Here is a 20791-nt window from a genome sequence, read left to right as displayed (position 1 = left end):
CTTTCACCCCGACATTGCTGTCCAGCCAAACACGGGGCTGTTTGGGGCCACAAGCACAGCCTTTGGGGTGCCGGGGGGTGTCCCTGGCCATGTGGGACAGTGGGAAGGAATTCCTGCCTGGCAGGGTGGGCAGGCCCTGGCACAGGGTGCCCAGAGCAGCCGTGGGTGCCCCTGGAAATGTTCCCTGTCCGTGCATGTCCCTCTCCATGTGCATCTCTCTCCATGCACGTCCCACTCCACGTGTGTCCTTCTCCATGTGTGTCCCAGTCCCTGCCTGTCCCTCTCCACTCGTCCTTCTCCACGTGTGTCCCTGTGTGGGATTTTGTGTGTCCCTGTCCCTCTCCGCTCCCGTCCTTCTCCATGTGTGTCCCTGCGTGGGATTTTGTGTGTCCCTGTCCCTCTCCGCTCCCGTCCTTCTCCATGTGTGTCCCTGCGTGGGATTTTGTGTGTCCCTGTCCCTCTCCGCTCCCGTCCTTCTCCATGTGTGTCCCTGCGTGGGATTTTGTGTGTCCCTGTCCCTCTCCGCTCCCGTCCTTCTCCATGTGTGTCCCTGCGTGGGATTTTGTGTGTCCCTGTCCCTCTCCACTCCCGTCCTTCTCCCTTGTGTCCCTCTCCATGCGTGTCCTTGTCCATGTGTTTGTCCATGTCCCTTCATGTCCCTCTCCACGCACGTCCCAGTCCACACACGTCCCTCTCCACGTGTGTCCCTGTCCGTGTCTGTCCCTCTCCATGCAAGCCCTTCTCCCTGTGTGTCCCTGTCCGTGTAGATGTCCCTGTGCGTGTCCCTGTTCCCACGTGTCCCTGCACATCCCGGTGCCCGTTCCCGCCCCGCAGTTCCAGCCGGGAAGGGCGGGCCGTGCCGCGCTCTCTCCCCGCCGGGCTGGGGGCGGCCGCAGGGGCGGCCCCGCCGCTTTCGCTTTCGTTTCCCCGCCGGGCCCGCTCAGTCCGGGCCTTTCCCGGTGAGATCCCTTCCCGGTATCCTTGTCCCGGTGGGATCCTCGTCCCGGCGAGCCCGTCCCGGTGGGATCCCGTCCCGTTGGAGCAGCGGCCATGGTAAGTGCCGGGGCCGGGGGGAGCGGGGGCCGCGCACCGTGAGGGGCAGGGCCGGGGGGAGCGGGGGGAAAAGCGCTGGAAAAGGCTGAGGAGAAACAAGGGATGGAGGGACAGGAGCCAGGGAATGGCTCCCACTGCCAGAGGGCAGGGATGGATGGGAGATTGGGAATTCCTGGCTGGGCTGGAATTCCCAGAGCAGCTGGGGCTGCCCTGGATCCCTGGCAGTGCCCAAGGCCAGGCTGGGCACTGGGGCTTGGAGCAGCCTGGGACAGTGCAAGGCGTCTTTGCCCACGGCAGGGCTGCATTGGGATGAACTTTCAGGTCCCTCCCCACCCAAACCACTCCGGGGTTTGCCAGGAAATCCCAGCAGGACCCGCTGTCAGCAGAGCTGCTGCCCCATCCCTCCCTCCCTCCCCATTCCCGGCCCGTTCCCTCCCCGCCTGGGAGCAGCTGCTCGGCACAGAACGCGTCTGGGGAGTGATTCAGCACAAACCGTGTGTTCCCGGCTTGGGTTTTTTTTTCCCTAACCCCACTAGCAGGCCCGAGTGTTGCTCCCAAACACCAGCTGGGAAGGTGTGAGGGCTGTCTGGCAGCTGAGCCGAGCTCCGGCTGTGCCAGGCGTGAGAAAATCCCGCCTGCATCTTGGAAGCGCCCTGTTTGTATTCCCTCCGCGCCGCCTCGGGGACTGGCTCTCACACGGGCCTCGCCGCCGGGATAATTAGCTGCTGTCATTAATTAAAAGCTCCAGGCTCTCGGAATTTGATGGAGCCTCTCTCGCTGGGTTTGTCTGCAGGCGGTCCCCAGGATTTTGGGCAGGCATCACTCCCTCAGCAACCCTTGTGGAGCTGGGATCGTGTTTGAGGCAGCCCGGGCCCAGAAAAACAACCTAAGAGGTGTTTAAAACTTAAGAGAAGGTTTAAAGAGTTCAGCTGGGGTGACTGACCTCAAGAGCAGTCACTGGCAGCTCGCTCCCACAAACCAAATTTATCTCCTTTCTTCCGAAAAGTCGGAGAAGTGTTAAATGCAGACAGTGCTCCGCAGTTTGCAGTGATACCAATATCAGAATCAGAGGGACCTTGCCGGTGAGAAGCTGGAATTTAGTGCTCGTTTTTCCTGCTTGAAGCAGATGCTGAGAGGGTTTAAATGGCTGAGATCCCGGCGCTCCTGGGTTTAACAGGGAATCTTCCCTTTCCTCTCTGCAGGGAATCCCTGCTGAGCATCACTGCAGTTGCAATTTTTCTTTCTCTTCTGATGTTAAATATCAGAATCAGAGGAAGCCGCGTTACCGGTGGGACCTTCCAGCTGAGAAACTTAAATTTAGTGCTCATTTTTCCCGCTTTGAGAAGGTTTAAATGGCATTTGAAACCATTTTTTAATGCAGGTGCCTGAGGCAGCCTGGCAGGCGCTGAGATCTGATGGGGCAGGATTAATTAACCCCTAAATGCGCATTGCAAAGGATCCTAAAAACAACGAAGAAATTGAAAAAACAAAACAAAACAAAATGAGACTTGTCATTCATGCGCTTAGATCTGATGGGGCAGGATTAATTAACCCCTAAATGCACATTGCAAAGGATCCTAAAACAAGGAAGAAATTGAAAAAACAAAGCAAAACAAAAGGAGACTTGTCATTCATACCATTCACACCTAAAGCCTTTTATCTGGTTTGAAAATGAACTTCTCTCGCTACATGGAAACAACAATTTTTATTTCTATTTTATATATATATATATATATATAGTTTAGTATTTAGAAATGTATGGTAGCAGGGATGTTTTTCATAATTTTTTCAGAAATTCTGCATCCTTCATGGGTCCTTTTTTGTACTGCTGCTTGAAAATCCTCATTTCCAAACTTGAAATACGGGTGTGAACAGTGTGTACCAGTCCAAAAAAAAACCCCAAAAAAAGGGGAAGACTTGCCAAGGGAGCGGGAGGCTCTGCAGGGCCGGGAATGTGGGGGTCCCTCCTGAATTTCCCGTCTCTGCCCAGGCTGCCGGAGGCACGAGGACAGTCGTGAGATCGGAAGAGCACACGTCTGAATTTCCCGTCTCTGCCCAGGCTGCCGGAGGCACGAGGACAGTCGTGGTGGCCGGGGTCCCAGCTGGCCTCCTGCAGGACGAGCTCCTGGCTGACATCCTCACCATCCACTTCCAGATGTCCCGGAACAACGGCGGGGACGTGGAGCAGCTGGCGTACCCCACGCGCCGCAGAGGAGTCGCCTACGTCACCTTCGATGACCCAGGAGGTTGGTTTCACTTTCTTGAAAAATTTTTTATTTAAATTAATGGATCAAAAGTTCGGCCGTGCCCCCTGAAGGATTAGCCCCGGAAGGATTTGAAATTGGGGTTTTGTGGAACTTTGTGGGGGGCTGTTAGAATTTGAAATGCAAAAAAAAAGTCTTGGGGCTTGAAGGTTGTGAGGTAAAGTTGAAAGGTAAACACAAAATTTGATTGGGAACTTTGTAAAAAGGCTTCTGAACTTAAGTGCTAAAAGCAAAAATATAAATTTGTAATTTGAAATGAAAATGCATTCATTCATTAATTAATTTTTACATTAATTTAAAAAAATTAATTTAAAAAATTTAAAATAAAAGTAAAATAAAACACATTAATCTTTAAAAACACATTAATTTTAAAAACACATTAATTTTAAAAGTGAAAAAATAAAAACCACATTAATTTTAAAAATCTAAAAATAAAACACATTAATTTTTAAAAATTAAAAATTTAATTTTTTAAAAATAAAAATAATTAAATAATAAATAAATATTTTTAATTACAATACTCTAATTTTATAAATATCATAAATTTGTACTGTTTATACTATAAATATTATAAATAATGTATTATAAATATATTTAAGCTATCTTATAAATATTATATAAATACAATATTACTATAAGTACTATAAATATTACCGATTTATACTATACATTTATAAATACTATAACATAATTAACAAGAAAAAACTTACACTGTAACATAAATCCATAAAACAAAACATTTAAAAATTAAATAAATACCATAAATATCTTTATTAACAATATTTATTAATCAATAACTCTTTAAAACATCCTATAACTAAAAACATTATCACTTTTTTACCTGTACTATAACTATACTAACTATAGTACACTAAGCTATACTATACTTTAACAATACTATACTGTACTACTAAACCTTTATTCTTTAGCTCTGTTTAGCCTCTGTTCTAGGGCAGCCTTCTCAAGTGAATCTGGCTTTGTTTCCAGTTGTGGAGCGTGTTCTGAAGAAGGATCAGCATCTCCTGCAGGACAAGAGGCTGCCCAGGCCCTACCCCCTGACAGTGACCCGCTACTGCCACAACGTGAGCTCCTCCCTGATGTCATTATCACTGCTTTAGTTGAAGGGATGGTTCCCCAGTCGGGCTAAAAACAATTTATTGCTCAGATAAACATCAGTCTCAGAGGCCGTGAGATTTAAGAGAGCTCACAGTCGGCCATAAAGATGGTTACAAGTTCTTTGTCACTAGGCAATATATAACTTTATAACCCAGTGGACAGTTGCCACAAAGTTTATTTTGCTTTTCTAACCTATCACCTTTACTCACTTCTGCTGCAATGAATATACTTTTATCCAGTGGGTTGGTATCACACTGATGCTTCTGTTACAACTTCTCAGCTCTTAGCCTGCTCTGTGCAATTACACCCCTACACTATAAACTCTTCAACATCTTATCAATAATTTCTGACTTATTTAAGTTACTTAAGGTGTTTCTTACTTCTTACTTAAAACTGTAGAAACTTAAGTTTATTATGTTTCTGCTTAATGTCTGTGTGTTGTATTTTTACATCAATCCAAGCTTCTCCCAAGGCTGCAGATCAAACCTCCTGTGTCTGTGGAAGTTTCTATCTTTCCATTTCCCACACCTAATTAACCTAATAATGCTCAATGCCTCATTAGCCACTCCTTAACTTCTCCCATTGACAATTCCAGGCCTTCCTCTGGGTCACGTCCACCCTGAACATGGCTGTTTTCAGGGATCACTTGGTTTTAGAAGATTTGGTGGAAGAGATGAGGAAGCAGAGCCCAGCTTTGAGTTTTGGGCCTTTGCAGCGTGACGGGCAGATCGCCGTGCAAGGATCCTTCCCAGCACTCCAAGTGCTGAGGGAATTCCTCCTGCTGAAGGCAAAATCCCTCTCAGAGGAGGACAAAAGAGAGGGAAAATCCCCCCAGAGACCGAGGAGGAAGCTGCAGGAGCACAGAGGTGCTGCGGAGGCGAGGAATTCCACCCGGGATGCTCAGAGGGAAAAGCAAGTGCTGGTTCTGGACACGGATATCTATCACTACATGAAGTGCTTTCATCCCAAGGCTTTGCAGGGAAATGGTGTTGTCATTTCTGGTGTCACTGACGGTGACATCACCACGGTGTGCATTGAGAGCGCTGGCAGCAAGGCTGGTGCTGTGCTGAGGGCCAAGAAAACGATTGAAAATTACTCGGTGGAGCTGCAGAAGATTTTACGGAAGGAAAGGATCGGCTTCAAGGAGCAGAGCAGAGCTGAGAAGCAGAGATACAGGCAGCTGTGTGAGAGGCTGAAAGCCCGCTACCCCAGAGTGCTGCTCATCCCTTATGACACCCACCTCGACGTTGTGGGCACTTCTGCAGATGTTTTTGGGTTCACAGAGGAGGTGAAGAGGCGCTCCAGGTAGGAGTGAGGGTTCCTGCCCTTTGGATTTCTCACCCAGACTCTGCCCTGTGGCACTGCAGGTCTCCCTCTGTGGCACTGGGATGTCACTTTGGCCCCCTCACAGGCTGGCAGCTCTGCACAGGGGAGTGACCAAGCCTGGTCCCCCCAAATACCAAATTAAGGTCAGAACAAAAAAAAAAAAAACAATGATTTTTGCATCTTTCGTGAACTTGGGGACCTCTTCTGCCCAGAAACAGCCACATTTCCTTTTGGTACCTCAGTGCATTCTCCTCCCAGCTTGCTGTCAAGGACTACATGATGAGAAAAGAGATATATATTTTTTTTTAAGCCAACCATGTAGGAAACACTGCAGGGAAGTTCTGTGAGAGGTTCTGTGAGGAGGTGACCACAGCAGGAGGAGTGGGGACCCTTTCTGGGCCTTGAGAAGAGAGCTGGGACACCTGGCAGAGCAAAGTGCACCTGGAATGGACAGGTTTGAGAAAGCCTTGGTGATTCTTCCCTGCAGGAGACAGGCAAGTTTGTTTTCATAGGAGCAATAATGGGGCTTTTTCCAGCTGTAAAGGCTTCTGCAGCACCTCTTGACAGCTCATTATTTAGACATGAAAGTGTGTCCAGAGATTTGATGGGAAAATTTGGGGGCGTTCAGACTTTGGAGTCAGATTCTGTTTATGCAAATCTGTTTCTATATCCATTACAAGGGCACAAATGGGGTTTTTTAAAACCAATTTAGAAAATAGCTTTTATTTTGTGATATCTGTGTGTTTAGAATAATTCCTCAAAACATCCAGAGCAGCTTTTCTGTCTGATGTGCAAGGAAATTTTAGGGGTTTATGCCATTAAAGAAAAGTGTTGTCCAAAACATCGTGTCTGTGTTATTTTAACCAAATCCCAGATTTTTGGTTGGAAGCCCAAACCTGAAGCTTAAGAAATGCTCGAGGCATTTTCTTGTCATGACTGACTCTCCATTGCAGTGGAGCCAGTGAGAGGTGTTAAAGCACCTTTGTGTATCAAAAATGTATTAAAAGTTTATTTAAAAATGACTGTCAAAGCAGCAGGTTGATGAGCTTAAGTGCTTTGCTGAACTGGGAGAGGGGACCAATATTTAAAGATATTTAAAAATAATAATAATTTTTTAAAATAATAATTAAATATTTAATTTCATCCTTTCCAAGTTCCCCTATGCTCTGCAGCTTCTCCAGGGGGCTCAGGGATGGGAAACTCTGGAAAACTCCCCCTGGATCTGTTTGGGGTCATCCCCACAGAGCTCAAGCAGAGATGGGAAGTTTTTCAACCTTGTCAAAGAGAAAATCCTCTATGAAGGATAATCCTTTAATGAAATTAGTGCTGTTTTCCAGTGTCCACGTTGAGCTTCTCATCTTTTTATTGAAGAGCCTATATATATATTTTTTTTCCTGATTCAGAGCTTTGTTATTTCCCATTTCTTTGCTCAACAGGCAAACCAGTGGCGCTGGTGTCTGTGTGAGCCCTGGCTGGTTGCTGCTGCCTGAGGGTGGTTTTTGAGTCACTTTTGGCCTCAGCACAGCTGGCAGCAGCACTTCAGGTGTCCTTCAGCTCTGCTTTTCTGCCAAACAGCTCCTTCTTACCCAGGGATCTGCAGTCACCACCTCAAAACCTTGAAATCACGGCAGAATGAAATGTTCTTTTTGAATGCTGGCTCGGCTGGAGCAGCTCCTCTTCCCATTCCCTTTGCCCCCAGGTCCTTGGCACCCCTTCAGCATTATCCCATTGTTCCCGGGGCTCTCCATCTGCTGCTCTCATTCCCAGGATGTCGATTCTGGAGACAAAAAGAGCTTTTTTTTTGCCTCGGCTGTTTTGTTTGTGGAGTGCTTTGGAAAGAGGCATCTGGGGAAAGAGGAGCAGAGAATTTGTTGTTGTGCTCCAGGGCTGCTTTTCCAGCTTGGATTTGGCTGGGAATGCCCCACCTTTGGCCCTGGGATGGATCCAGGGCTGGTGGTTTCTGAAACACAACCAGTGAAACCCACATTCCTCCCCTCACCGTGCAGATTCCACAGAAAACAATGGATTTTTAGCTAAAACCCCTCCAATTTGGTCACTGCCATGAATATTCCAGCAAATCCAACCAAACAAACCCGTGTTAGGGCTGCTCAGGGATTTGCCAGCTCTCTTTCTCACAGTTATTTTTATGGCAAGCAAAGCTCTGCTGTCTCTGTGAAATTCCACTTGAGAAATATTTGTGTGTGTTGGATAATATCTGGGGGAACAGCTGTTATTCCTGGATCTGTTGGTTGACTCGGGACTCTCAGGTTTGCACATTAATTTGAATAAAAAACTTGCTCAGGAGACCTCAACAAAACATTTGTGCCCTCACTCACTGCCCTTCCCCCGAAGGGGAGAAATAAGAGTTGTAAAAATACAAAGCCTCATTTTGATTTGAGGCACAACTCCTGCTGGAAAAATAAATTTAAAAAAATAAATTAAAAGGGCAGCGATAGCAGCAGAATGTGAGCTCGGCTCCTGGCAGCACCTGGCTACAGTCAGTGAGGAAAACACATTAAAAACACCCTAAAAACACCTTTAAATGCCTTAAAACCGCGAGGATTTGAGGGACATCCCTCAGCAGGAATATCTTGGCCGGTTTGGAGGCCAGAGCCACGTCCTGGCTGTCCCGAGGGGCTGGGGAGGTGATGCAGCAGCAGGGATTGACTGGAAGCTGCAGCATCCCTGGCACAAAGGGCTGCTCCTGCAGGGAGGGAGGACAAAGCCTCCCCTGCTCCCCATCGCACCTCATTGTGCAGCAGCGAGGTTCCTGCAGGAAGGAGGGGTTTCCATGAGGAATAAAAAGCCCTCCCTGCAGGTTCCTTGTCCCCAGAGCTGCCCCTGGCACCTCCGAGCTGCGCTCACGCTTCGTGCGTTTGCTCCAAGCGCACGAACTGCAGAGGAGCTGGCACATCTCCTGAAAAAATGAAAAGAGCAGCTCTGGAAGGATGCTCTGAAGGGATATCCTGCTCTTGAGAACCGTGTGTTTTGTTTAAAAATAACCCCCGGGACGACGGGTAAGAAAAATAAACAGAGTTAATAACAATTGTCTCGTTATCTGAGGCAGCTTTCACACCCACACCTTCGTCAGGCCACGCTGGGAAGCATCTATTCCAGATGAAAATGGGAATATTTACCAGTTGAGGGTGGTTGGTGAGTCCCTGCAGCCGTCCAGGGGTGGCTTCCAGCTGGGGAGAGGAGATGGAATTAGCAGGGATCTCCCTTGGCTCCGGGAACAAACCCTCATTCCTGCTCTGGTGCACATCTTGTGTGAGAGAAAAGCGGCTGTGACCCTGCCCAGGGGGGCTGGAAAGGCTGGGAGAAGCTGGGAAAGGCTGGGAAATGCTGGGAAAGGCTTGGAAATGCTGGGAAAGGAAAGGCTGGGAAAGGCTTTCTGCGTTGCTCAACCCTTCCAAGGTGGCTTCTCCCTCACATCCAGGGTGGTCAGGGTTCCAGGATCCATGACTTCCATCCAGTGTAATTCCAAAGGGTTCCCTGGGGCTCCTTCCCTTCACCTGCTGCAGTTAGCAGTGAAAAGGCCTTTTCCACCCTTCTCTTTTAAATGAGGAGCACAGGGAAATCCCATGGGTGTACTTTAGCACCTTCACCTGAATTAGAGGATGGGAGTCTTCCCTGATTTCTGCAGCAGCTGCCTGAAGATAAGCAGGCACCCTGGCCAAGGGGATGCAAAATAAGCATTAATTTTAATTATGACTTGAAGCAAACCAGAAAAATCGAGTCAGACTGCACAATTCAGGACTGACAGCACCTGGTCTGCTTGTACTTAATTTTTCCTTAGTTGTAGGAGTTGTAGAACATCTGCTGGAAAATAAATTCCCTTTTTCTGCTTTCCTAACACAGCTTTCCTTTGTCTCCTGACACCCATTAATGACCTTTGAAGAAATCTCCTGCGAGGAACTCAGTTAAGGAAAAACACCACCTCTGCAGGCAGCAGCACCAGTGCTGGGGTGTTGCATTAAAAGCAGTTTCCAGGTGGATTTTCCCTGTCCTTTCTGCTCCTGCCTTTGTCCCGGGAGCAGTGGGATCAGCAGCTGTGGGAAAAAATGAGTTTGTAGAGAATTCTTTCATGGTGTAGCAGAAGCTGATAGGCCAAGAAGCACATTGTAATTAGGAAATATTTGGCTTCTGACTGTGATGGTGTGAATTCTAACATCTCTATTGCCCCACCCTTCTCATGAGACTGAAAATGGGATGAAAGTTTATAAAATACTTCTCAGTTGCCCCATCTCTGGGTCAGAAAAGGGCTCAATCCGACAAACACCTGCCACCCAGAATGCCAAAGGGGACAAAAAACCAGGATAAAATCCAGGAAAAAAAAAGTTCTGTTGTGTTTGTACAGCTGGACTAGTTTCATACTCCTGAAATCCCCGGAGAAGGAATGCCAGGGGTGGGATGTACAAACGGCATCCCCATGGGATGGTGCAGGAAGGGTGGGATTTCTCCACGCTGGGATTTTCTCAGCTCATCCCTGATGGTGCTGGAGCTGCCCGTCCCATTCCCTGTTCCCTCTGGGGTATCCCTACGAGCCCGGGGTGCGGAGCTGCTCCTTTTGGGGTCACCCTGGGCTCTCAGCTGCTGCTGGATCCCTCCTCGGGCTGGACACGGGGACACCCGCAGCTGCCGCCGGCCGGGGCTTGTCCCATCCTCCTCCTCCTCCTCCTCCTCCTCCTCCTCGGCAACACAAGAGGGAGCCAGATGCTTTGGAGCCGGAATTCCAAGGTCCTGCCCTGCTGCGGGAGGAGGAGAGCCGGGAGCGGGTCCGGCTCCATCCTGGGGCTGCGGGAGCCCAGCTCAGCTCACCTTTCCCGGGAGATGTTGGGATTTCATCTCTCCTTTCCCGGGAGGAGATTTTGGGATCAGATCCTGCTCCATCCTGAGCTCAGCTCACCTTTCCCGGGAGATGTTGGGATTTCATCTCTCCTTTCCCGGGAGGAGAGGTTGGGATCGGGTCCTGCTCCTTCCCAGAGTTTTGGGAAGCCGATCTCACCTCACCTTTCCCTGGAGATGCCGGGATCAGGTCCTGCTCCATCCCGAGCTCAGCTCACCTTTCCCTGGAGGCGATGTTGGGATGGAGTCCTGGCTCAGCTCACCTTTCCCTGGAGATTTTGGGATGGGGTCCTGCTCCATCCCGATCTCATCTCACCTTTCCCTGGAGGCGATGCCGGGATCAGATCCTGGCTCAGCTCACCTTTCCCTGCAGATGTTGGAATCAGGTCCTGGTTCAGCTCACCTTTCCCTAGGGGAGATGTTGGGATGGGTCCTGCTCCATCCCGATCTCAGTTCACCTTTCCCTGGAGGAGATGTTGGGATGGGTCCTGCTCCATCCCGAGCTCAGCTCCTTCCTTTGGAGCGGCCCCTTCCCGCACTTCCCTGCCCAGGGTGCTCTCCCAGCCCCTCCTTTCCAGGTCCGATAAACCCGGGATTCCACGCCGGGGTCGTGGCAGTCCAAGAGGAGCAGAAGCTGGGATTAATCCCTCGTTAAACACGCGGTAATTAAACCGCGCTGTAACGAGCCCCGTGCCAAATAAAGCCCATTATCCCATCCCTGGAGCCAGGTGAGCTGGGACCATGCCGAATTCCCAGCTGGGAGGACTGAGAGGATCTTTAGGGTCCCCTCCACCCCAAAATACTCTTCTCTCTGTGTGGGATGCCCCCTTCATCTCCCACCGCTCTGATCCCGGCTTACCTGGGCTCCTGATCGCTCCTAATCCCCTCCAAAAGCGGATTTTGGAGGAGAGACATCTCCAGCTCCACTGCACCAGGAATTTAACCCTTCCCTTCTCCCCCAGGCTGCAGTCAGGGGCACCAAAACTGTCACTTTAGACACCCTGAAATAAAAATTTAAAAGTCTCCACTTCCACTTTGAGGTGGATTGTGACAATTTTTTCCTGGCGTGACACCAAAGGCTGCTCCTCTCCTTAATGTTGCAGATGATTGTGCTCTGCCTGGCCTGCACTGGGAGCTTGTGTGCATAAAATATCATCTTCACCATCACCTGGTGCTTTTGTTTTTCAGCAAAAAGCTCTTGTGTGGATACAAAGAATCCTGAAAAAGTGCAAATTTTAATTCCCACACTAAACCCTGAGAGGTTTTCCCCCGCTCTGTTGGATGAACATCTCCCCCAGGAGTGAAGGGTTTGGCATTTCTCTCAGAATCCCCCAAACTTTCTGAATAACACACCCAGAGACCCCAGCACCTGCTGTGCCAGCCCAAACGAGAGCAGGAAGGATTTTCCAGGATTTTCCAGGTTAATTCCTGGCATTGAGAGGCCTGGATGGGCTGGAATGGGATTTCCACAGGGGAAAACCAGCCTGGAGGGAACGCTGGGATGTACAGAAATTCCTGCAGGGGAAGGGGCTCATTTGGATACAAAATGAGCCAGGAAGAGGGAGCAGAGTTTTGCTCAGATATGGTTTATCCTGGGCTCCCAAACCCACACAAAACCAGGGCTGTAAATGCTGATTTGTGCCCGTGCAGGATTTTCCCCCCTGCAGGAATTCCCCCCACACGTGGAGCTGCTGGAGATCAAACCAGGCTAAGTCAGCTGCAGAGGAGAGGAAGCTGAAGGTGGAAAGATGAGGAAAACCCACAAAACGATCTCATTTAATCCCCCCTGAGGTCACAGCAGGGTAACTGCACGCATCCAGCTGCTGGCTGTGCTGCTGGCAGCGCTGTCCCCAAAGTGCCACCACGTCCCTCCACCCCCGTGCCCAGCCTGCTCTGCACCCCAGGGTGCAATGTCAGCAGCCTCGGAGCCATTCGAAGTCTTGCCACTTTGGGGCTTGTTCAATTTCAAGCTGTTTTTTTAAAAATTATTGTTATTTGTTAATTTTTTTTTTTTTTTTTTTTTGGAGTTAAAGTCTCGGTTTTTTAATGTGAGCGACCTTGAAGAGCTCCCAGACTTGCAGTGCTGCTGTGGGAATCACAGAGTGAATGCCTAATCAAATGAGGGGATTATGTTTGAATTAAAATCAGAAGAAATGTGGGTGGGGAGGGACCTTCCAGCCCATTTTTTCCAACCCCTGCCACCTCCCACTATCCCAGGGTGCTCCAAGCCCTGCCCAGCCTGGCTCTGTTTTACCTTGGCAGAATTTCTTAAGTCATTTTCCTGAAATAATTCAGGTTTTGGTAAGGCTAGGCAGCTCTCCTGAAGGATAACTGATCCCCCTTTGGAACAGGTGGTTTGTTGTCTTTAACTCTGATTTTTGGGAATGCTGGGGAAGGCTGGCAGAGCTGGCAGGGACAGGGTGCCAAGCTGCCCCACATTCCACGCACGGCACTTCCTGGCATCATGGACTGAGAAAGTGCTTAAAAAAATTAAAATATGTATTTTTTCCCTGGCTTTGGACAGGACACAACCCCTGGCACAGCTACCCCAGCGTGTCTGGGTGTGGCTGAGGCTGACATTCCCAAACTTTTCAGGTGCCCCGGGACTGTCCCAGCCCTTCCAGCCCCCCTGCCTGGTTTCCTGCAGGGATTTGTGCTGCCTGCTGGGAATCTCACCCAGCTAAAAATGAGTGAGCTGAGCCAGCCCCTCCACTCCTGAGCCCTTCTGTCCATCCATCCATCCTGCCTCTGCATCAGCCCAAGGCACATCCACCACCACTTATTATTAAAAAAAAAATTGTTATTATTGTTATTATTGTTATTACTATTATTACTATTCTTATTTATTCTTATTTATTATTACAATAACAAATAATGATAATGTTCAGTACTAATTATTATATAATAACTATAATTGTTATATTAGAAATATCATAATTACTATAAAATAATATCAATAATAACAATAATAATAAAAATATATTCGTTATTAATGTGTCTATTAATGATTATCTTATATACTTATCAATGGAAATATTAAGGCTCATTATGTTGTTTGTATATAATTTTTATATTTGTATTTATTTATATATAAATATATATTATTATGTGTTTATATGTATTTCTTTTTATTTATTTATGCATTTATATATAATATTATTATTATCCACCTGAATTTTATCCTATTCCTCTGGAGTAATTTCCCATATTAACGTGGAATTTGGGCTCCTGGAAGAACAGGATTTACGTTTCCAGGGATTTGCTGCCGGGAAATTTGGGTTCCACCTGAATTTTATCTATTTCTCTGAGTTATTTCCCATGATAGTCCAGCACTTTAACACGGGATTTGAGGCAACGCCTCAATTGTTTGGAAAAGCGAGCATTACGCGAAATGGGCGTAAATGCTCCGTGTTTTCAGAAGTGCCAAAGTGTTGGAATCTCTTTGTTATTTCATGGATTGAGAAATGGAGGCAAAGAGGGCAAATGCTGGCCCGGGGCTGCGCGTTCAGTGGAGAATAAAAACCGACAATGGCACAGCAAGGTCAGGCCAGGGGAGGGGAACGCTTTGCCAGCCTCTCCCAGGAATTTGGGGAGCGCAGGACTCCAGAGCCCAGCGGAGTTTGTGTCCCCAAAGTGCCCGTGCGGAGCTCTCTGCTCCTGGGATGCACCCAAACCCCACCGAAAATTCAGTGTATTCCCAAACCCCACCGAAAATTCGGTGTATTCCCAAACCCCACTGAGAATTCGGTGTATTCCCAAACCCCACTGAGAATTCGGTGTATTCCCAAACCCCACCAAAAAATTCGGTGTATTCCCAAACCCCACCGAGAATTCGGTGTATTCCCAAACCCCATCGAAAATCCGGTGTATTCCCAAACCCCACCGAAAATTCGGTGTATTCCCAGCCTTTCAGCCGCAGACATCAACAACCCTGGAAGCTGAACCAATGGAAAATTGTGCCAATGTCCCGTGGAATTCCAGCCTTGGCGAGGATGGAAAATCCCTCTGAGATCAGTCCAGCCGTCCCAGCCCTGCCCCTTGTCCCCAAGTGCCACATCCAGGGGGCCTTAAACCCCTCCAGGGACAGGAATTCCCTTCGTATCCCACAGAAACCTGCTTGGGGCCTGGCTTGTGTTTGTCAGGAGAAGTCCCAGATCCCAGAAATTCCAGGAGATCCAGAGGGCTCCTGGCTGGGGTGCCCCCATCCCCTTGGGAGGAATGGCAGATTTGTGTTTCCAAACAAGCTGGGGGTAGATAAAACCAGAGATAAAAGAGACAATGGGGAGGATCCCACGGATTGATGAATGGAAAAAAAGATATTTGCTTTTACAAATAAACTTTGGGTTGGCTGATAAATGAAATTGGTGTTGAAAGATGAAAGAAACAATGGGGGAGAACCCCTAAATTCCATAAGAATTAGAAATTAAAAAGGAGGGTTATACATTAGAGGGGAATCTTTGGTGTCAGACATTCCGGGAAGTCTGAACCCCTCAAGCACCTCAGAAATGGGGAAAGAGAGAGAGAAATTGGGATAAAAGGGAGGCTGAGTCCTCCAAAAATTGGAGAGACCCCAGGGGAATGCCCTGTGGCCTCTCCCTTTATTTGAGCCAAGTTCCAGGACTCCTCTGCCTCCTTTTTGGACACCAGCCTCTGCTCTTTCTGGGTTGATTTTCCTGACACCCTCATTGCCCATCCCAGGAGCATCCCTGGGGCACCACCCGGGGTTTATCCTGTGTTTTTGGGGTTTGAGAGCACAGCCCTGGGGTTTATCCTGTGTTTTTGGGGTTTGAGAGCACAGCCCTGGGGTTTATCCTGTGTTTTTGGGGTTTGAGAGCACAGCCCTGGGGTTTATCCTGTGTTTTTGGGGTTTGAGAGCACAGCCCTGGGGTTTATCCTGTGTTTTTGGGGTTTGAGAGCACAGCCCTGGGGTTTATCCTGTGTTTTTGGGGTTTGAGAGCACAGCCCTGGGGTTTATCCTGTGTTTTTGGGGTTTGAGAGCACCACTCTGGGGTTTATCCTGTGTTTTTGGAGCACCACTCTGGGGTTTATCCTGTGGTTTTGGGGTTTTAGAGCACAGCCCTGGGGTTTATCCTGTGTTTTTGGGGTTTGAGAGCACAGCCCTGGGGTTTATCCTGTGGTTTTGGGGTTTTAGAGCACAGCCCTGGGGTTTTATTCTTTATTATTTGATTTTTAGATCTCAACCTGTTTGGTTTTATAATTTATTTTATTGTTTATTATTTTTTTATTATGATTTTATAATTTATTTTATTATTTATTATTTTTTATTTGATTTTTAGATCACAACTGCTACCGAAATTAAAAGGCCGGGAGCTCACAAATTAAAACGCCTGGAATTCCTAAATTAAAACGCCTGGAATTCCCAAAGTAAAACAATTGGAATTCCCAAAGTCCCCTTTAAAACACCTAGAATTCCCAAATTAATACTCCTGGAATTCCCAAATTAAAAGCCTGGAAATCTGAAATTAAAAGCTTGGAAATCCCAAATGAAAATGTTTGAGTTCCCCAATTCCTTTTTAAAATGCCTGAGGTTCCCAAATTAAAACGCCTGAAATTCCCAAATTCCCCTTTAAAAAACGCCTGGAAATCCCAAATGAAAACCCCTGGAATTCCCAAATTAAACCCCTGGAATTCCCGAATTCCCCTTTAAAACACCTGGAATTCCCATCCTGGAATTCCCAGCTTAAAACGTTCAGAATTCCCAAATTCCTCTTTGAAACACCTGGAATTCCCAAATTAAAACGCCTGGAATTCCCAATTTAAAACATTCAGGATTCCCAAATTCTTCTTTAAAACACCTGGAATTCCCAAATTAAAAGCCCTGGAATTCCCAACTTAAAACACCTGGAAATCCCAAATTAAAATGTCTGGAATTCCCAAATGAAACCCCTGGAATTCCCGAATTCCCGGGAAGAAGGCGCAGGGTGGCTGCCAGAGCAGGAAACCATGGCAACAACTCTTTTAAGCATTCCCGGCCTGGTTAATTCGGCCTAAACTCTTCCCAGGCCGGTTTATTTCTTTCCCCTCCAGCTGTTTTTATATTCCCATTTTTTGTGGATTTTACCAGGCTGCCCCGGGATCTTTGTCCCTTTGCCATTGGACATCTCTCACTAAAATTCCCGGAGTAGGAAAGAGCTTGGGGTAGGAAAGAATTTATCAGCACCGACTTTTAAATATTCCATTCCACAGGCGATGCCTGGCGCCTTCCTTCACCTTTAAGCCGGGCTTAACAAAGCTCGGGCTCAGCGGAGGAGCCCAGGCTGGGTTTTTTCTGGGAGCCTCCCGCTCCCATCACTCCAACAATTCTTGTTTTTGCGGGAAGAGCAGGGAGCTCAGCCCGGGAGGGAGATGCTCTTTGACTTGTGCAGACCCTTTTTTTGGGTGATGTTACCCCCAGGAGCAGCGATCCCGCTGAATTCCCGCTGAATTCCCGCTGAATTCCAGCTGAATTCCCGCTGAATTCCCGGGGAAATGACTGCGGCTCTCCCATTTCCCAGCGCGTTTAGCCGCCTGATCTGCAGATTGCTGGCAAGGCTCGGCTGGATGGCAGGCATAAAAGCTTAATAAGTGACATATTTTACATTTTTTCGGTGCAATCGAGTCTAAAAGCTTCCACTCAGTTCAAATTACCAGAGGTAATTTCAACACAGCTGTCAAGGCTTGGTTTTTTTTATTTTTTATTTTTATTTTTTTTTATTATTTTGGTGATTTTTTTTTTTTCCTCCTAGAAATGGGAGTTTTTCCTAATGTGCTTTTAAGTTCCAGGGTGATTTCTTTGTGTGCAGGTGTAGCAGGGAGAGGTGAAGCCTCGCTTTCTGCTGGGAGGGTTGGTTTTTTGGGGGGTTTTTGGGTGTTTTTGTCACATCCCTGCTGCTGGAAATGATGCCCCGAGTTCAGGCTGGGGTGGATTTAACTCTGATCTCCAGCTCTGAATCTGTGGGGTCGGAGCGAGGAAAGATGAACCTAAAAAAATCGGTTAAATTCTAAAAAAATCTTTGTTTTTTTTCTGCCCAGCGAGGAGCTGCAATCCCTGGGATGGTCCTGGATGGAGCGCTCCCAAATCTACATTTTGAGGGAAAATGGGCTGAAATCCCTCACACCAACCACTTAAGGAGGGAAAACCCAAATTTCAGTGCCTGCAGCTCCTCCTTCTTCATCTTCTTCAGGCACAGAAAAGTCCTCGGGGTGACAGAAAATCCACATTTCCATGTGAACAGCGGGGCTTGAGCCACGCAGCCCTGACAAAACCAGCGCTTAACCCCGGGTTTAAGCTTAAATACTTAGCCAGACCCGGCCTTATCAGCACTGGCTTTTAAATATTCCATTTTCTCCGGGTGGCTTTTGGGGACTCTGATGTTCCTGGAAAACCCCCCTGTGGTCCTGCTGAGCCCCAAATTCCATTTCTGACGTGATCAAAGACGCTTCATCACCCCAAAATATTTGTCTCGCCCTTGCAAAGGAGCGATGGGAGGATTTTATTTCTATTTTTTTGGGTAGTTTTAGCTCTGGGGAAGCCGTGTTTGGACTGCCTTGTCCCAAGGCTTGGGGGTGCTGGAGCATCTCTGGGGACAGGGATAGCTCTGGGCCCCGATTTCCCCAAATTTCAGAAGACACAAATACACAAAATTTTGTGGAAATGCACAAATCTATTTAAAATCTTGATGAAAATAAGCATTGAAACGGGAAAAAGAGGGAAGGGAAAGCATGGGGAGGAAATTATTCCCCATAATTAGCTGAGGGAAGTGGGAGAGTGTGAGAAATGAATTTGTGGAGAATTTTTAAAGTTTGACAGAATGTTTGTATGGTATCTATTTGTATGTAAAGTTTGAGATAAGAAATATTGATTTAGAACCGTTATAGCCTGGATTTTCCATTGGAAGGAAGGAGGGAAAATGGGAATTCTGGTTGTTTTTCCTGTTTTTTTTTCCCCAGCAAACAGAGTTCAGGAGCGTTGTCCCATGCACACACCTGCCTCAGTGATGACAAACTGATTATTAAGATTATTTCTCATTCTAAAAATAGAATCCCAGGCATCCATCCTGTCAGGTGGATAATGCTGGGATTTGCACGACTTGACACAAAAATGACAGAGCTGAGGATTCAAAACTTGCCAGTTTTGTTCTGCTCACTGCTTTAAATGATTTTTTCCCTTCACCTTTGAAAAATCTCTTTTTCTTGCAGTGAAGAAAATCCCACAATTGGTTGATGACAAATGGTGAAACCAAAAAAGTCTCCACAGCACAGTTCTGCTCCTATTTTTAAATTTTTTTTGGGGGGTAGAGCAATTATTTTTTTGTTAAGGAGAAGTTCCCAAACACCTGTGCCAGCTAAAATTTAAAAACCAAAGAGCATGAATAGAAACTTCCAATAAGTAGAATTATATTTTATATTTATATTTATATTTATATTTATATTTATATTTATATTTATATTTATATTTATATTATCCAGGTATAATAATAATTTTTATATTTGTTATCGTTTATATTTTAATTTTTTAATATTGTTAATTTTTATTTTAAAAATATTTTATATTTTTTATATTTTATCTTTATGATCAAAAGAGTGGCCAAAACATGATATCAGTGGAATGTATGGAGAGAAAAGGTCTTGAAAGAGTGAAAATTTCTGTATCCAGGCTTTGTTGGGTTAGAGACTAAAATAAAAGTTATTCAAAGCATCCAGGGAAAGGCAGCTTTTGGAAATGTAGCAGAAATTTAGGATATGTAGGAAGTGAACTTGAAAAAAAAAATAGCATTTTCTGTAAAGTTTTGTTGGCCCTGAAATGAGAAACTCACAAATTTTGAGGATTTGAGACATAGCTTTGTGTAAAAATAAAAACGTTGAGAATTCCAGATTTAGCAAAGGGAAAATAGAAGAGAAATGTGCTTGGAGAAATCCTGGGAGGTGAAAAGGAAGGAATGGGAAAAGTGGAAGTGAGATCCATGGAGGGCCAGATGGAGGCTGGGATCACTGTAATGGGATTAACAGAGATTAAAGAATCGAGCAGAAATCTCATTTATTGGGCCCTGACCTCTGAACCCAGCTGGGGGAGGTTAAAGCAGGAGAAAATTCCCTTGAGGATTTTTGGGAGCAGCCCGGGATGGGGTGGAAGGAATTCCTCCTCTTCCAGAGGGGCAGAAGGAGCAGGGATGGGTTCCAGATTCCCCTAAGCAACCCAAAATTCAGCCCGAATTTCAAGCCTAGCTCTTCATTGTGGTCCTGTCGGGGTGGGGAGAGGGGAAATAATTATGGAATTAATAAATGAATTAATAGGGAATAAATATCCTTGGAAGTTGGGACTCCAGGACGTGCTGGGGAGGGAAATGAAAGTGTGGAGGGGCAGGGAGAGCTCCAGAGAGCCTGGCAATAATTCCCGAGAGGATTTCCCATCAGGACAGGAAGCAGAACCTGCTCATTTCCTTGGCATGTCCATTTTTCCTTTTTCCTTCCCCCCTCCACCTTTTTTCTCTTTTTTTTCTCTGTTCCCTCTCCATCTTTTCCCCTCTTCTTTCCCTTTATTCTTCCCTTTATCCTTCCCTTCATTCTTCCCTTTATCTTCCCCTTTTCTCCCATTTTTTCCCCTCTTCTCTCCCTTTCCCCCCCGTTCCCTCTTTTTTCTCCTTTTTTCCTCCATTTTTTCTCCCTTTTTTCCTCCTTTTTTTTCTCCCTTTTTTCCTTCCTTTTCTTCCCTTTTCCCCCATTTCCCCCCTTTCTTTTGTGCCATCTTTTTTTCCCATTTCTCCCCCCTTTCCCTCCTTCTTTTCCCTTTTTCCTCTCCTTTTCCCCCATTTTTTTCCCCTTTTTTCCTCTTCCTCCCTTTTTTCCTTCCTTTTCTTCCCTTTTCCCCCATTTCCCCCCTTTCTTTTGTGCCATCTTTTTTTCCCATTTCTCTCCCCTTTTCCCCATTCTTTTCCCTTTTTCCTCTCCTTTTCTCCCATTTTCTTCCCCTTTTTTCCTCTTCGCCCTTCTTTCCCCTTCTTTCCCCTTCTTTCCCTTTCCTCCCTTCCCCTTTTCCCCTCCTTTTCCCTCACTATTTCTCCTTTTCCCCCTTTATTCCTCCTTTTGTCCCCTTCCACCTCTTTTCTCCTCTTTTCTTCCCCTTTCCCCTCCTTTTTTGTGACATTATTTTTCCTATTTCTCCCCATTTTTCCCCTTTTCCTTCC

The 20791-nt window shown here is 46.7% G+C and overlaps 1 protein-coding gene across 2 annotated transcripts; it reads left to right on the top strand.

Moving 5' to 3' along the window:
- Positions 1–883: 883 nt before the first annotated feature.
- On the top strand, positions 884–5927 carry RBM43 (RNA binding motif protein 43). Of its 2 annotated transcripts, none has more exons than XM_041406327.1 (4): positions 884–1053; positions 3209–3299; positions 4305–4399; positions 5029–5927. In XM_041406327.1, the coding sequence occupies exons 1-4, from the start codon at positions 1051–1053 to the stop codon at positions 5740–5742; spliced, it is 903 nt and encodes a 300-aa protein (XP_041262261.1). In that variant the 5' UTR covers positions 884–1050; the 3' UTR covers positions 5743–5927. The 2 variants fall into 2 exon arrangements, with proteins under 2 accessions (XP_041262261.1, XP_041262252.1); XM_041406318.1 differs by having other exon boundaries at positions 3113–3299.
- The last annotated feature ends 14864 nt before the right edge of the window (positions 5928–20791 follow it).

The sequence above is a fragment of the Onychostruthus taczanowskii genome, unplaced genomic scaffold, assembly GCF_017590055.1.
Source record: "Onychostruthus taczanowskii isolate IOZ18803 unplaced genomic scaffold, ASM1759005v1 scaffold10, whole genome shotgun sequence".
NCBI lineage: Eukaryota > Metazoa > Chordata > Aves > Passeriformes > Passeridae > Onychostruthus > Onychostruthus taczanowskii.
This window is presented reverse-complemented; position numbering and strand designations above follow the sequence as displayed.

What these genes read in the sequence shown, in the direction of transcription:
- RBM43 (XM_041406318.1), top strand. An exon ending in CACCTTCGATGACCCAGGAG is followed by an intron (nt 3,300 to 4,304) that starts GTTGGTTTCACT and finishes CTTTGTTTCCAG; the next exon opens with TTGTGGAGCGTGTTCTGAAG. An exon ending in TGACCCGCTACTGCCACAAC is followed by an intron (nt 4,400 to 5,028) that starts GTGAGCTCCTCC and finishes TGACAATTCCAG; the next exon opens with GCCTTCCTCTGGGTCACGTC.